At 39.8% G+C, this 17,621-nt stretch overlaps 2 protein-coding genes across 2 annotated transcripts in view; both read left to right on the forward strand.

Annotated features, from left to right (window-relative positions):
* The first annotated feature begins 6,678 nt into the window (after positions 1-6,678).
* On the forward strand, positions 6,679-9,474 carry elp6 (elongator acetyltransferase complex subunit 6). The gene is made up of 7 exons (XM_037676752.1): positions 6,679-6,732; positions 6,877-6,955; positions 7,035-7,105; positions 7,201-7,325; positions 7,429-7,624; positions 8,096-8,251; positions 9,331-9,474. Exons 1-7 carry the CDS (start codon positions 6,679-6,681, stop codon positions 9,451-9,453), a joined length of 804 nt encoding a protein of 267 aa, XP_037532680.1. The 3' UTR covers positions 9,454-9,474.
* Positions 9,475-14,361: 4,887 nt separating this feature from the next.
* Positions 14,362-17,621, forward strand: part of LOC119409262 (SREBF chaperone) — a 38,835-nt gene continuing 35,575 nt past the window's right edge. The window contains exon 1 of the mRNA XM_037676118.1: positions 14,362-14,392. The gene's annotated coding sequence lies outside the window, so the exon portion shown is untranslated. The remainder of the gene's footprint in view (positions 14,393-17,621) is intronic.

Consider the following 17,621-nt stretch of genomic DNA (forward strand, 5'->3'; position numbering starts at 1 on the left):
CGACACTCAGCTCCACTTTAGGCTCAACGTTTCACGGTGATCTCTGCGGACAGATCTAATCCGTGCTGTCACAGACAACTATCCTCATCGAGACTTCAGCCACATTCAGTTCCTGTGTTGACGACAAATTTGATCTCATGTTAAGGGACGATGATCACAAAAGCCAAAACAAGTCGTCGTGTCGTTGCTTCATTCTGGCGTGCGGTTCGTTTACACATTATTTAATGCCTGAAATGATTTAGTAACAAACTAATGTAGAGGTTTCGTCCTGTCTTTGTCTGTTTCCTCATGTTTCAGTCACCTCTCAGTGTTTCCTCTGCTTGTGTTCAGCTCCTGTCTCACCTGTGTGTAATATCAATCCCTGCAGGTGTCCATCATTAGTCCTCGTCAGTGTTGAGTTTTCTTTCAGCTCCTTGGTGTCCTGTCTTTGTCTCCGGATCGTCCTTTATGGCGTCACGGTCTGCCTCCCGTCCTGTCCGCCTCGTCTTAGTAAGTAAGTAACACACCAGTCGACAAGTACAGAAATACAAATATAAATGGATAGAGTAGAGCGAGTAATGGCAGCAGAGTGAGGGAACGTGTTCAGATTGTCCTCCAGCAGTCGAAGCCTATAGCAGTATTACTAAGGGATAACGCAGTAAACCCAAACCAAATCCAACTATAGAATTTATCAAAAAGGGAAGACTTAAGCCTATAGCCTCATGGACAGAAACTGCCTTTGTTTTCACAAGAGAGGAGCCTGGTAACTGGAAGCGCCGCCTCCCATTCTGCTCTTGGAAACTCTAGGAACCACAAGTAAACCTGCAGTCTGAGAGAAGCGCTCTGTTAGGAAAATATGGAACAATAAGATCTCGAATATAAGATGGAGCTAGGTTGTTGAGAGCTTTGTATGTTAGAAGTAAGATTTTGAATTCTATTCTGGATTTGACAGGGAGCCAGTGGAGAGAAGCTAAAACTGGAGAGAGATGATCTCTCCCAGTAACTCCAGTTAAGACTCTGGCAGCAGCGTTTTGGATCACCTGAAGACAATTTAAAGAAATATTTGGACACCCAGATAACAAACCATAGAGTCCGGTCTAGACGTGACAAATGCCTGGACCAGTTTTTCTGCATCGTTTTTAGACGTTTCAAATTTTAGTGATATTTCGCAGGAGCAGGAAAGCAGACGTACTGCTCGTTTACAAAGTTTTTATCTTGCCAAATGTGCGTGAACTCTACAAAAAAAAGTTCACAAAGGTTAAAAATGTTGCAAAAAAAAAAAAAAAAAGCAACAGGGATTTTGAAACCACGTGAAGATTAAATCTTCCCCTGATGCTCCGAGTTGAGCCACGTGAAGCTGGATTCAGCAGCTGCTGCTGGGGCGGTGGAACCAAGATGCTTGGATCCTGACGTAGCTGCCACGATTGACTGAGTCAGAAGCCCACACACATAAATCTACACAAAATATATAATTTGACTGAATGTGGCTCCTGAAGGGCCTGTCCCTGCTCTCAGGCACGTTAAGCACAGACAGAGGCGTCCATCTTGGTTTCCGTTGGTCATGCAGGGACACAGAAGCTCACAGTGGGCCGCACAAATCTGAGAAGCCAGGAATGAAAGGACCAGAAGAGACTGAAAGAAGTGCTGGAGAGCATTCCCTCTTTCTTTCTCTTCTTTTTAAACTCTTCCAGCGCCCCCACACCCTCATATTTCTAAACGAACCAGTCTGGCACTCTCTAGTTCACTAATGAGGCTCCGAGGAACGCTGCCGATCACACTCTGCTGTTTCTTCTTCTGATCTGATGGAAATCTGAGGATTCGTTACCAGTTCTGAACGCAGCGGCTGCCCAGTTCTCCCAGTCTACACACACTTACATGTGCGAGGGACAGGTTTCACAGCAGGGCGGTGTGACGGCAGCGACTTCACAGCAGTTCGCCTCAGACTGAATCCTGATAAACATGGAGACCCTCTGCCTTCTGCCCGACTCTTTTATTTTGAAAAGTTTTCTTTGGGTTCAGATGTTTGTGGTGATGTTTCACTTCCTGGAACGATCATGTGTCAGTCAAAACTTTTAATGTTTGTTGCGCTAAATCATTTCAGCGAGCATAGGCAAGCTGTGGTTCACAGTCCACACGTCTTTTCATCGCCCGTCGCAGAAAGACAAAGGCAGACGACCATGTTTTAACTTATGTCTAAACGTGTTTGTTACCAAAATATCTCCTGAACTTATGGTCACATTCTAATGAAGATTGTAGACAACAACCCTTGTAGGCACGTCTACAACTGATAAGCTGCCAGTCAACCCAGTTCAAGGTGTCTGTGAATTTAAGAATAATCTGAGTTAATTTTGGTGTGGAAGTAGCTGAGAGTAGTCCTCAACACATTCTCTGAGCACTAACAAAGACTGCTTCATGCATTTGTCACATCTAGACTGGACTATTGCAATTATTATTTTTTTTTTTTAAATCTCCAAATACTTCTTGAAAACATCTTCAGTTGATCCAAAACGCTGCTGCCAGAGTCTTAACTGGAGTTACTGGGAGAGATCATTTCTCCAGTTTTAGCTTCTCTCCATTGGCTCCCTGTCAAATCCAGAATTGAATTAAAAAGTCTTACTTACAATCTACAAAGCTCTCAACAACCTAGCTCCATCTTATAGTTGAGATCTTATTGTTCCATATTTTCCTAACTGAGCACTTCGCTCTCAGACTGCAGGTTTACTTGTGGTTCCTAGAGTTTCCAAAAGCAGAATGGGATGAAGATCTTTCAGTTCTCAGGCTCCTCTCTTGTGGAACCAACTTCCAGTTTCTGTCCATGAGGCTCAAACATTGTCCAGTTTGAAGACTTTCCTTTTTGATAACTCCTATAGTTAGTTGACTTGTTATGTTGCTATAGACTTAGAGTACTAGAGGACAAATTGACCTCATTTCCTTAAATGATTTGCTAAAATTGAATAGTTTTCATTTGATACTATTTCTACCTTAATATGTGAGTCTTGACCTGCCATTGTGTATCTGTTCCTCTCAAACACAGCCAGTTGAACCAGATGACCGCTTGTTCTGAACCTGGTTCTGCTAAAGGTTTCTTCCTCATGAGGGAGTTTTTCTTTTCCACTGTCGCCTTCATGTTTGTTCAAGATGAGAGTTCTGTGATGGAGTTAAACTCAAAGCTGCTCCTCAGATAAATAAAGTTAAATTATTATTTTTATATAAATGAATGTTTCTGTTCAGTGTCCTGAGACGACTTCTGTTGTGACTTGATGCTACAGAAATAAACTGAATTGAACTGAACAACGCTCGCACATTTTGCAGTGCAGCATAGGAATGTGCATAACATTATTTTTAAGGTTTATTTTGAGTATTTGTCCCACGTTTAGACACAATTAGATTTCCTGACATTGAACACGTCATTTTGTGAAACATTTGTTTAACTCAGGGCACTTTAAAACTAATCAGGATTATTCTTTTCTAAAAAAAAAAACTAAAATATTAAATAAGAAAATCATGAGCTAGTTTTTATATTGACCCTATAGATTTTTAAGTTTCTAAATGAGCTGGTCACAGATTTGGTAATATTAACTTTTGCTGCAACAAATAACAGGTCGAGTTTGAATTAAATTTCGCTGCGGTTCACAAGGATTCGCTTAAAAAAAAGCCAAAAGCAGAACAAACAGAAAGAAGCAGTTACATCATTTGATTAGAAATGTCATTATTTATCCGTTGTGTACAAAACAAATATTTCTGTCGTTGCATTTTGACTTTTGCATGCCCCTCAGGTGACGATTGACGTGGAGCTCTGCCTCAACAAAAAGGCCAAGCTGAAATCTTCCAGAAGACCTGCTGCAAAATACGACGTCTACCTCTACAGGACGTCCCAAACCAAAACCCAAATCCCAAACGGGGAAAGTGTCAAAACTGTCAGCAATGGTCCCAGTAGAACCAAGGGACGGGTTTTACGGTGGGAGGATGATTGTTACCCACCTTCTCCTCCTTGTTCCACCTGCAGCCCCGTGAGTATTCGCTCACAGCAGCCCAAACCCTGGACGGTACACCCCCACGCTCTCTGACAAACAGTCCCTGTCTGTGTCCCCGTCCCGGACGATTACGAACGTGATTGAACTTCTTGCTTTTGTTTGTTGGAGTTCATGACAAGAACTGAAACTGTGGACTTTTATGTGTTCCATGTGAAAGAAATCTCTGCATTCATACAATTTAATGGGATTTTTCTGCTTATTCTTAAAAGCAGGGCAACATTAAACACGACCACAGGCAGCTGAAAGCATCACTCACCCCAACCAACTACTTTTAACTTGTATTTTATCAAATTCAACTGATCAGAGCTTTTTAACAGTTAACAAAGATCATCCTTTCTTTTTGCTTGAACAAGCAGCTGGCTCCCTTTGAATAAACAGAACGGATGTGGATGGTTTTAACATGCACAAGTTATTAAGACGCACGTTCTATGCTCACATATAACAACTGTCTTTGCAACACCTTATATAAAATATATATTTTTGCCACTTTCTTGTTTGTTCTCGACAATAAAAGCTCGTGCACGAGATGGTATGTTCATTTGTCTGCCTTTTTTTGGTGCAAATGAGCTGCATTCACTCTCCGTTTTAACATTTTAAATAACTTTTTATTCCATTTACCGTATATGTGACATGAGAATACAACATGCCTGAATGTCATTTACAGATGAACAGTGATAGTGTACTTTACAGATTTATTTGTATTATTGTTATTATTATGAAGTTGTTTATTGTTTGTGTCCTGACAAACAATAAACACCAGATGATCTTCAAACTTCAATGAAGTCAACATGAGCCATTCAGAGCTGCACACTGCCATCTGCTGACTAAACTTTAATTCTGCTGCTGTAACTCTTTAAACCAGCAGGTGGCGCTGCTCGCAATCTGAGCCAATAGACAAAACGAGGAAGAAGAAACGTACAGGCAAAGATCGTCTAGAACAATGAACAGCCACCACTCTGCTGTTGATCTGAATAATTTTAAAAACGAGAAAATCATCACAAAACAACAACAGAAACAAGAAAAACGCAATTTTATCAAGTCACTGCTACCCCGCGACCCGTAAATGATCTAAATAAACCTAAGGATTGTGTCAGCCTGATTTAAAAAAAAATATTGAGACCAACCTGTAAAAAGGTTGAATAAATGAATGATTATGCAAAGTAGATGAAAATAATAATCTGCTAAATTTACCATTTGCTTAATTATAATTATTTTATCATTACTTAAATTTAATATGAAAGTTCTAGAATACTGCGAAAATTAGCATGTATATATAAAAAAATGTTAAAACAACTAAAGTATACAAAAAAAGTTTCACAATTTAACGTCTGTTGTGCTCAAACATAGTTACAAGTTTACAGCTATTCTGTAGATTTTACATTAAGTTAAATGCAATTCTGAATTTTGTTTTAATTAAAAAGTGCACAGTTTGTTATCTATTCGTCACAAAAATGTAATTAGATTTATTTATTTTTAAATCTAGTTTAGCAAACTGTAACAAAATGCAATCTATTTATTAGAATGTATTAAATTGACGCCGGTTTGTACTTTTCGAAAGTGTAAAAATATTTAAAATATGTATATTTTGACCTTAGACATAGTTAGATGCCGTCACAGACACGTGATCCGCCACTTTTACTTGATTCTACCTGGATTTTTATTTTATAACTTTATTTAACCATAACAATACACAACTAAAAGTACCAATTCTTACAATAGAAAGTTACAAAAGGTGATTCATAACACAATGGAAATAAAAGAAATAAAGAGAGAGAAAAAAGAAAGAAAAAATAAGCATTATATGAGGAAATTGAAATTAACTAAGAAATTTGTCAGCATTTTTCCCTTTTACATATTTTAATGATTTTGCACAAGACTTTAGCTCATTCTTCCAGTGGTTCACATTAGGTTTACATTTGAAAAAGCGACATTTATGAACATAATGTTTAGCTAATATAATCAAATTATTGATAGCATATTCATTATTTCCAATCTTATTAATGAACCCAAATTTGATTTCTTGTAAAGTGAGAGTAAGTAGCTGAATCCCTTTGGATTCGATCCACATTTTAAAATCAAGACAAAATTGCTGAACTATCATGCAATCAAAGAAAAGATGTTCCAGGTTCTCACTCTCTGTCTCACAGAAAACACAGTTCCCAGTGTCCATTTTAAATGTTGTCCTTAAAAATTCCTTGGTAGGATAAATTATATTTAAGATTTTAAATTGAATTTCTTTGGCTTTAGGAGGAACCGGAAATGGTATAAAATTAGTTCTGATCTTTTTGATGTCTTCTTTACTAAAGTCCTTCAGAATATTTTCTCTCCTAATTAAATTAGGAGAGTAGTGATGCATCCACCTGGATTATTGAGCACGCATCAGGATATTTATTTGATTTTGACAAACGGTTTGTAGTGAGACATCGTATCTATAGACATATCTTTGTTCACCCGATCGCCTACGTCACTCCACCGTGCAGCGTTAGCATCAATGGAAGTTATTGCCATTTTAAATTTATAAAAGTTTCCGTCACGTTTAAGTGACGAATGCGCCAAACTGAGGTTTATGTATTACAGTATTATTTTCCAGACGCATTTTTTTGATACAAAAAAGTTTTATTTGTGTTGTTTACGATTAGCTAGCTTAGCCAGGTGTGTTAGCACCATGTTTACAGAGCTCAACAGCATCCTGAACGCCTCTCCCGACAGCTTCACGCAGGTAGGAGCTCATTCTGCACCTCAGACCGCCTCTGACATCACTGCTACATGATGTCATATGTCATATGAAGGTTCTGTGTCTGCAGTAAGCTAATGCAAGTTTCTTTGACATTAAAAACAAAGTCATCCGTTGTTCTGCCACCAGGGAGAATTTGTCCTGGTTTCTGACAGACAGAGTGACGCCTCTTTTCTCGTGAACCACTTCCTTTCTTTCTACCTGCGAGGTGAGTTGATGCAGCTGCCAGGACCCAGAGAAGCTGGTGCCGTTCTGTGGTTCTAACCGAGGTCTGATCTGTGTCCCAGCCCGCTGCAGAGTCTGTTTTCTGGGGCTGGTGCAGTCCTTTTGCCACTACAGTGCAGTCAGTCAAAGACTGGTGACTACCTTCATTTTTACCTTTGTGTAAGTAAAAATTATAACGTGGTGCTTTTTTTGTTGTTGTAACATTTAATTTGAACCGTGTGTTTTCAGGGTGTCAGTTTAACAGAAGCGAAGGAGAAAGGCCAGCTGATATTTCTTGAAGGACTAAATGAGTCCCTGTCGATTCTGGTTCCACGTGACAACGACTTCACGAGTCGAGCCATGAGCTTCCTCAGGTCCAGACGCGTGACACAGTTTGATTATCGTTGTGTTGTAAACATTACCCGATGTTTCATTTTGGATTATTCCCCTCTCCTGTTTTTATCTCTTTGCTCGCAGGGATCCTGGCGTCGGCCTGCGGAGCCTTTACGAGTTTGTTCGATCCAGTCTGACTGGTTCGGGCGGGGCAGAGGAGTGGGGACCACCTGTGTTGCTGGTGGACGACCTCAGCGTACTGCTGAGCCTGGGGGTCCGCACCGGAGCCGTGCTGGACTTCAGCCATTACTGCAGAGCCACCGTCTGCTCTCAACTACAGGTTTGACTTTCAGTAACGGCCTTTTATTCAAAACGTGTCTTTTAATACAAAGTTTGTTTTCTCAGTCATCCAGGTATATAACAACAAAAAAGGTTGAATCATGTCATCTGGACTTCGTTTTTTTGTTAAAAAGAAACGTTTCGCCCCTCATCCAAGAGGCTTCGTGAGTCCAGATGACATGATTCAACCTTTTTTGTTGTTATATACCTGGATGACTGAGAAAACAAACTTTGTGTTTTTGAAACCATTAGTGAAAAGGCCAGACTTCAGGGGTATCTGAGGCATGCAGGCTTGAAACACAAGAGTCAGGGTGGCTTCTGGGTAATACCAGATGGCTAGGCCTCAGACTGACGAAGCCTCTTGGATGAGGGGCGAAACGTTTCTTTTTAACAAAAAAAACGAAGTCCAGATGACATGATTCAACCTTTTTTGGTGTCTTTTAATAATTAACTGACTTCTTTATGACCACAGGGGAACATGGTGATGCTAGTACGCTGCAATGGGGACGAAGAGGAGGATGGAGATGAAGGTTCGGAGTGGCTCCGGAAGGGTCTGTCCCTCCAGTGTAGCCTCGCTCTCCATGTTCAGGGTCTCCCCACCGGCTACTGCAAGGACATACACGGACAGGTGTGGGACCAGTGATTCAATCTGTGTTTTACTTTAAATAATCATGATTTATGTTTTCTAACTGAACCTTGCAGTTAAATAAGACAACGAGACGTCCGCTGCTCACATCTGAGGCGTCGTGGAGGATTAAAGACGGCAGCGGCTCGCAGCACGTCTATTCGATTGACGGCAAACCCAACTGGATCTGTCACAAATTATTTGTAACCTTTTTACAATAAATTAATAGAACTGGTAATTAATATTAATGTCATTCAAGGATCATGTGAAACAACTACATGATACACGAGGATCTCTTCCATAAGTAATCGTGCTCAGTAAATAACACACGACTCAGAAGTTGCATATATTGCGTAACAGTGCTGGAGTAACAAATATTTGTTGTTATTTACCTGTTCTGTAGTCGACGCTTACAAAACGTTCACAGCAGACCCTGTGATTTGTCGAGGGATAAAACTCGTCTCTACTGATTTATTGGCTAACCGTCTTCTCAGCGGGTCAGGTTTGTGTAATGGAAACCTGAAAATACTCAACTATATAATATTATTCTACACTGTAAATATTACATGAATACAATATTACATACCAGCGTTTAATATTGAATAATTTGTGCTAAGCTGTAGCACGATTCAGCACAGAACATGCCACAGAAGCTAATGTCTACGAGTCCATTCAATAACGGGGATGACATCAGCTCTATAGGCTAATTTTAATTTTAACGGGTTACGTTGTTAGCTTAAATTACGGTCGGATTATATTCACGTTGAGATAAATAAGATGAAATCTGCGTGAAATGAGACCGGTTTTCCTTTCTTCTGGTTATGGCTCCTGTCCCTCCAGTGAATCCCGTCACGTTTTAACTCGATGAACTGAACACGAACGAAACGAGTGCGTTTAATCTGCACAATAAAGTTTGTATCATTTGCTGTTTTATAGTTATCGCTGCAAATTGTGCAGCTGTTGCAACAAAATGTAGCGTTAGGTTTTCATTTAATGTTATTTTCTTTGTTTTCCTTTACATAAAAGTGACATTCATTAAGTTGAAATTTTCCATTCAAAGTTTTATGCTCCTTGTTTTTCAGGTGGAAGTCTGTTGGAGGAGACGAGGCGAAGGGCAGCTCGCCCAGAATAAACTCTTCCAGTACAAAGTCCACGATAAAGGAGCCTCCTTCTTTGCCCGAGGGACCTCCAGCGCTGTTCTCTAATTTGACTCTCACCGTCGGCTCATCCAGATGTAGCAGCAGCTGTTTCAGTGTCACGGCGGCCGTGGGACGATCGCGCTGCGTTTGGCTGGCTGTGTCTGACGTCCTGCTTCAAGATGTCCGAATCACTCGCTGCGTTTTAATTTATAAAGAACCTAAACTCGTTACCTGAACATGTATGCTAACAGAACGTGTGAGCATGCTAACGTGGCGTGTCTCAACATGATGCGCAGTAGTTTTAAGTAAAATTTGGGAAATTGGACGAACGGAGGTCAGAAGAAACAAAATGTCAGCTGTGAACGATCTGTTTACAGCAGATAAACCAGTTCCTAGTTCAGATAACCCATCGCAGCACAGTATGCCAAGATGTCAGCTGACGACTCTAGGAGACACCGTTTGTGCATAAAATAAGTTTTGAGGTTCGTTAAACAGCTTGGCATGATGGGAAAAAATGTCTTTGTGATAAACTTCTAATAAAGTCCTAAAACGTTCAGATTTAAAAATGTTTTTGAGAGATGTTTTCAAAGTGCTAAAGGTAAATGTGATTATTTAAACATTCATTTACACCAGGGGTCTACAACCACCTTGGAAGTTCTGACTAAATAAAACACGGACATTTATGTACTTATCAGAACGGTGAAGTTTGTAAAAGTGTTAATAAACTGAAAATAAAAGGATCAGATGGTGCTAATAGCTGTTCTGTTCGTTATTTTAACTTGCAGACATCCAGCGTGATCCTTCTCTGAAGTCCACCTGAAACTTTTACATTTTTAACAAACTTCAGGCAAGTTGCTGACGATAAAAATACTTTTATAAGCCTGTTTATATTTAAAGTACTACAGTTTGATATTGGGTGCTGGTTTGTGTATGTGTGTGTGTGTAAATAGGTATATATTATCTATGTATTTATGCAGGTACATGTGTATGTATATATCTATGTGTGTATGCATTGCTTTCATCTGGTCCAGAAATTAGTATTATAGTTATTATTATTATTACATTTTATTTTATTATTATTATTTTTGGAAAGCATACTGGCAACAGGAAGACTATTTATGCTATGAATTAAAGAATGGAAAAGGGGTATGATTATATAAGTTAAACTTCATCATACTCCTTTTCAGACTCAGTCACCAAAAAAGTGGAGTATTTACTTGTATTTGAGTATTTTAAAATTGAGTATGTGTATTTAATAATAAGATATTGTATTTACACTTAGAAACATGAAAGTCTTTATTATTATGTTTTGTTGGTGAAATGTCTGTCTGAAATAAAAAAAATAACTTTTTATTAGTTGTGTTATCTTTATTTCATTTTCTTAATATTTATGTTTAATTTCCTTTATTTATCCAGAAAACCCCTTTGAGATCAAGATCTCATGTGAAAGAGGGACCTGGGAAAAAGTATTTAAACTTCAAATTTGCGACTGTGTACATTTTTAATGGGTAGAAATGGCTTTTTTTTTTGTTTTAGGTTTAAACATCTGTCGGACATCTGGACAGACAGTCTGCATGACTCCCCATAAATATTTAATTATAAATAAGGTGAAGTAAGTTTAATTAAAAATTCTTCAAAAAATTTACCCCGCTAAACATTATATGATCAAATTTAAGAGAGACATAAATATTGATTGTAGTTTTTGTGGTGACCTTCCAGAAACCGTGACGCATCTTTTTTGGCTCTGCCCTTTCACACGCAGGTTTTGGACGGAGTTTACCAGGTTTATTATTAATAACCATATTTTAAGGAATTTTTACTTACGTTGGGAAAATGTTTTAATTTGTTTTTCTAGATTCCCCAGAAAGGATGCTAAATGCTTTTTTTTAATAATAAACTTGCTAATTCTTTTGGCCACATTTTTCATTCATAAATGTAAATTTACTAACAAAACGCCATGCTTTATTCATTTTATTAAGGATGTGGAATTATATGTAACGTTAATAACAGACTCTAGCAACAAAAAGGCCCTTAGGGCAATTTCTGTATGTAAATCTTTGCAAATATTTGTTTTAAAAAACACACCCCTGGTTGTTTGTTCATGTAAGTGTTGTGTTCTTCTGTTTACTCCAGCCTTTTGTTTGTTGTATACTTGTCATTTGCTTTAATAAAGAAAACAAAACAAAAAAAACAGCCATCTGTTCAAACACAGCGACGTGTCATGGCAGGTTGTGTCCGCTAGAGGGCGCTGTGACGCAGCGCTCCACTTTGTCGAAGGGGTGAGAGGTCGAAAAGGAGAAGAAGTCTCGCTAGGATTTGACAACCTGTAGTTTTTTTCGTGCGCTCTTTCCATGTCTCTGCCTGTCACCATGACTTTTGCGGAGTTAACCTGCAAATAAGGACTAATAAGGCGGTTTATCGCCATTTTATCCAGGACGACCCACACTGACACGGATATTCGACGGAATCCTGAAGTTTGTCCAGGCAAGTATGAACAGAGAAGCTAATAACCCGCTTGCATCAGCTGCTGTAGCTTTAGCTTTGTGTGAAGCACAAGAGCGGTTGTTGTGTATTCTCTTTATTATAAAGATAATCTGCTTGTTGGTGTGCTGTGTCTTTGTCAGGCAACACTTTGATTTGGTCGGTGTACCCTTACACCCTGAACGTCTCACTACTTGGTTTATGCTAACGAATGATGGTAATTTCCTCAAGAACTGTTTTTAAAACACATTTTTCTAGGTTCACCAGAGCCTCGTCGAATTAGGTTTGGACTTCGGTGTCCCTGTTTTCTTTTACTTTAAGCAATTTAAGTAAAAAAAAATCCCATTAACAGAAACGCATGTTCACAGGGAAGCTAACGTTAGCAGTTTGCTAGCAGTGTTAGCCTTTAGCTTGGTGCTTTGACAAGTCCAGTTCAGGTTCCGAGAAGATGATGAAACACGCAGGAGACAACTTTTAATTGTAGCAGGATAAGGTTGATTTGTGCACTTTTCTGTGGTGTCTCACAGGTAACGATGACAAGACAACGCTGTTCATTTATTTTTATCACCTATTTTTGGAGCTGCACATCTATAATTGTTTTATTTTCTGATTAACTCAGTTTTCTTTTTTAATTTTTTTTAATCAAAGTAGTAAAGAGTCAGACCTCTGATGGATGACAGTCTTATGTGTGTTCTGTTTGGCTTTTTCTTGTTTCTCTTTGATGCTTAAAATAAATCTTGAAGCCCAATGAAGAGGCAGTTTTGGAGCTGATCAGTTGGAACAGTAGCTCTGGACATGCCTGTTTTCATGTCTTTGTCATTGCTTGTTTCTTGTAGGTGATGTTGCAACAAGGTTACATCAGCGCCACCGTCCCAGCATGTACTCCTCGTCTTGGGAAATGCATTTCACCTTTCAGATAGCGCTCATACACTTCAGGTTGTAAATGCACTGTGGATTTACACAGATGATAATGTCTGCGTCATGAAAATTCATTTATTTAGAGTGGCTGTTTTTCCTGCCTCGTGGAGGATATAGTAAGAAATTCAAGCGTGGAAGTAGTCTGCCTCTTTCACATCATTAGTTATTACAACACGGTTACTGATTAACAGAGGCTTTCTGTCATCAGCGTTAACAGCCCATTCACATTGAGCTGGTCTCTGCTGATCAGCGGCGCATGCTTCAGATTTATGCAACCATGTCGCTGAATTTCGATGCCGTTATGTTACAAAGAATGGATGCAGTCTGAAGCGCTCTGGAATGTTGGTAGTTTTGCTTTTGGCTGTGCAGTGAGTGCTTTGCACGAAACATAAAGTAGCTGATTATGCCGCTGGAATCTCTAAAGTCCAGAGGGGCTTTCAGGTTGGATATTTTAGCAAAGATTGAAAAGAGGTAAGCGTTTTGCCTTTGCTTTTTCAAGATTTCATATTCAAACAAAAGTCACTTAAAGTGGAGGCAATCGTTACGCTATTGCGCTCACAGTTATACAGATGCCTTTTTGAAATCTTTAATTTAATCTCCAAGGCATCTGATTAGGCTTATTTTAAATTAAGCTAATCTTGCAGTGTGGATAATTGTTATCAGGTTTTTGCAAGAAGGTGAGCTGGCTTTTTATGGGGCAAGCTTTTGACTGAAAAACTTTTCTTGCCGCACTCCAGATTTACATTTAAGTTTAATGTGTTTCAATAGTTTTTTTTTTTATTGCCCCCAGTCGTACCAGTCTAAAAAAAATCCCACCAGAATAGCTTTTCTAAATAATCACCTGCAGAGAAATTCACCAGTCCAAGAGGCTGCTGCTTAGCTTGTTGCTGCTGGTCATTTTCCACTCTGACTGTGTAGGTTTTTTGTTCTGTGTTGCAAAGCCTCCATCAACCCTGCCGTGCTGTTAAGGCATGAATGACTGGGCTTCCTGCGACGGGCGTAAAAGACTGAAGTCTGTGACCAGAGGAGGAGGGAAGCGGTGGGAGGGTGGCCGCAGAGCCTGCACTCTGCTTGTAGAGTTTCCGATCAGCTCAATCTCGGATTAGTTTACTGACGGAGATGCTGCTGAGCCTTTGCCAAATCAGGCCTTGCAGCTGCACCAACGTCACCCTGAACTGGACTAACCGCAGAGAGATGGAGGTTTTCATTCAGAGTTTTTTTTTTTTTTTAATGAATTCCTGGCTTGACCGTGAGCAAGACCAGAACCTGGCTCGACACCCCTACGGAAACCAAGACTAAAAGGACTGCGCTTCAAACGCCTCCGTTGGCTTTTGTGAGCCCATTGTGCAAGCTCTCTGTTGCTGTGTTTACTGTATAGTGTATTTATAACAGCAGATCAAGAGACTCCTGAGGAGATTTTCTCCCAGGGGATGTTTCCGTTGCTCCCGGGGGGACAAGCCAAGCAATCGCTCTCTCTGCCTGAACCAAGAAGGGAACACTGTGTCAACCACAAGACGCAGGTTGAGCTAAAAAAACCAAGCGCTGCTGCTTTCAAGGGACGTAAACAGGTGGGATCCCGAGAGATAAACTGGTCTCCCATCAGCAGGTACGGTCTTTTGTGATCGACACAGTGGCTGATGTGCTGGGGCGCGATTAACTGGTTAAACTGTCGTCGTTTACAAAAAGAAAGATAATTAAACTCAACGGAGTGAAATGCTGCTGGGATTTAGCTGCAGGAGTATTTGCATTGGGAAAGTCTGCAAACGCTCAAATTCAGCTCCCTGACTGTTTGCTTTGTGAGCAAAGAGACAAGAACTGACTGAGCAGAGACGTTAGCGGGGCATTGAGTTGATATGGGAAAGGTCTTTGTTTGAAGTGAGGTGAACCACCCTAAAGGCAAAGATTTCACGCTGTGTTCAAGTTCACGTATCAGTGTTCGGTTTGGTCTCAAGCAGAGAGCGATGGAAGTGAGCAAGGTCTTGTTTTAAGAAACAACTTTAACCTGCAGTGCTTTTTGTAATCAATCTGTTATTTCACATAAAATGTTAAATACAACTGTATTATTTAGTAGGCCTGGAACGATAACAAATTTTGCTGGTCGATTAATTGTCTCAGAAATTATTGTGATAAACGATAATATTGTTTGAAATTTGACAATAATTAGTAATTATTGTCAAAGTGAAGAAGAAATGTTGGTTAATTTGTTTTGCACGTAGTACATTTTTTGACCACCAAATGGTGGTATAAGACTGTTAGAACCAAAGGATGGATAGTGAGGGAGCGAGCAGCGTGTCTCTGTAAGAAAAATGTGAGGGAGGCTCCTTGACGTGGCATGGGCTGTCTCTCTTTGGTTCTCAAAATGGTGGCGGCTCGGTGTGGTTTGAGCTCTTTAGCATAACATTTTTCACACAAAGCTTTTAATAAAAAAAATCAGTAAACAAGTTCTCAGCTTCTTTTTGCAGAGAAAAACAACTTTTAACATGAAGGCACGAGTTTCAACCGTGAATTTTGGTGCTTCGACAAGACGGAGTTTTTTTCCCGAGGTCGGCCTGTTAGCTTAGCTTGCAGCTTAGCTTCTCGGCTTATCTGCTTTTACCGATCCAAAAACGTGATTTTGGATCGGTTAAAATGGATTTTAAAGAGAAAGGGAGGGTTCAGTGAAGAGCACCGGAGTTGAGTCTTTTGTCGTCCAGTGTCTTCAGTAGAAAGAGAGACACGAAGAAACGATAAAGCCGAGAAATGAAAATGAGGTTGATAATTTTAATTTGTCATGTGATTAATTGATTAATTGTTTTATTGCAACAGGCCCATTATTTAGTGTCTTATTATATATTTTTAATATTTAATTAAAATGCTGCAGTTTGTAATGGGGTGCACCAATAAATCGTCCGTCCGATTTATCAGCCCCGATTTCCTTAATTTTGGGAAAGCGGAAATCGGCTGATACAGATCCTTGTGAAAGTATTCGGCCCCCTTGAACTTTTCAACCTTTTGCCACATTTCAGGCTTCAAACATAAACATAAAATACATAAGATATAAAATTTTATTTTTTTGTGAAGAATCAACAACAAGTGGGACACAATCGTGAAGTGGAATGAAATTTATTGGATGTGTCAAACTTTTTTAACAAATAAAAAACTGAAAAGTGGGGCGTGCAATATTATTGGGCCCCTTTACTTTCAGTGCAACAAACTCACTCCAGAAGTTCAGTGAGGATCTATGAATGATCCAATGTTGTCCCAAATGACTGATGATGATCAATAGAATCCACCTGTGTGTAGTCAAGTCTCCATATAAATGCACCTGCTCTGTGATAAACTCAGGGTTCTGTTCAAACCACAGAGAGCATCATGAAGACCAAGGAACACACCAGGCAGGTCCGAGATACTGTTGTAGAGAAGTTTAAAGCCGGATTTGGATACAAAAAGATTTCCCAAGCTTTAAACATCCCAAGGAGCACTGTGCAAGCAATCAAATTGAAATGGAAGGAGTATCAGACCACTGCAAATCTACCAAGACCCGGCCGTCCCTCTGAACTTTCATCTGGAACAAGGAGAAGACTGATCAGAGATGCAGCCAAGAGGCCCATGATCACTCTGGATGAACTGCAGAGATCTACAGCTGAGGTGGGAGAGTCTGTCCATAGGACAACAATCAGTCGTACACTGCACAAATCTGGCCTTTATGGAAGAGTGGCAAGAAGAAAGCCATTTCTCAAAGATATCCATAAAAAGTTGTTTAAAGTTTGACACAAGCACCTGGGAGACACCAAACATGTGGAAGAAGGTGCTCTGGTCACATGAAACCAAAATCCAACTGTTTGGCCACAATGCAAAACGATATGTTTGACGTAAAAGCAACACATCTCATCACCCTGAACACACCATCCCCACTGTCAAACATGGTGGTGGCAGCATCATGGTGTGGGCCTTCTTTTTGTCAGCAGGGACAGGGAAGATGGTCAGAATTGATGGGAAGATGGATGGAGCCAAATACAGGACCATTCTGGAAAACCTGTTTGAGTCTGCAAGAGACTTGAGACTGGGACGGAGATTTATCTTCCAACAAGACAATGATCCAAAACATGAAGACAAATCTACAATGGAATGGTTCACAAATAAACGTATCCAGGTGTTGGAACGGCCAAGTCAAAGTCCAGACCTGAATCCAATCGAGAATCTGTGGAAAGAGCTGAAGACTGCTGTTCACAAACGCTCTCCATCCAACCTCACTGAGCTCCAGCTGTTCTGCAGGAAGAATGGGCAGAACTTCAGTGTCTCCATGTTCAAAACTGATGGAGACAAACCCCAAGAGACTTGCAGCTGGAACTGCAGCAAAAGGCGGCGCTGCAAAGTATTAACGCAAGGGGGACGAATAATATTGCACGCCCCACTTTTCAGTTATTTATTTGTTAAAAAAGTTTGACACATCCATGCCAATTTTTTTAGTTTTAACAACAATTTTATGAACTTCATTTATGTTTCAGAGCACCACCTCTTGGCCAGTTAAAACGAGTTTGTATTGTTTCTAGGATGTTGTTCAAGGGTATGTTTTTCGATTAAATAAGATTAGAAAATTGATGGTGCATTGTGACCTTATAACACCTGACATTGTCGCTTATAAAACAATATCAATATCGGCCAAAGTCGTAATTGGCGGCTCAGACTTTTTAGAAATCGGTGATCGGCCAGAAAACTGCAATCGGTGCACCCCTAGTTTGTAACCGTTTATTCTAATGTATTATCTGTAAAATGTCTGCCGTGGCTACAGATTGGCTCATTAATCAAAGATTAACAGTCACTCAAGAGAAAACGGGGCAGCTGTGTTCAGCACT

Source organism: Nematolebias whitei, chromosome 5 (assembly GCF_014905685.2).
Source record: "Nematolebias whitei isolate Nwh7 chromosome 5, NemWhi1, whole genome shotgun sequence".
Taxonomy (NCBI): Eukaryota; Metazoa; Chordata; class Actinopteri; order Cyprinodontiformes; family Rivulidae; genus Nematolebias; species Nematolebias whitei.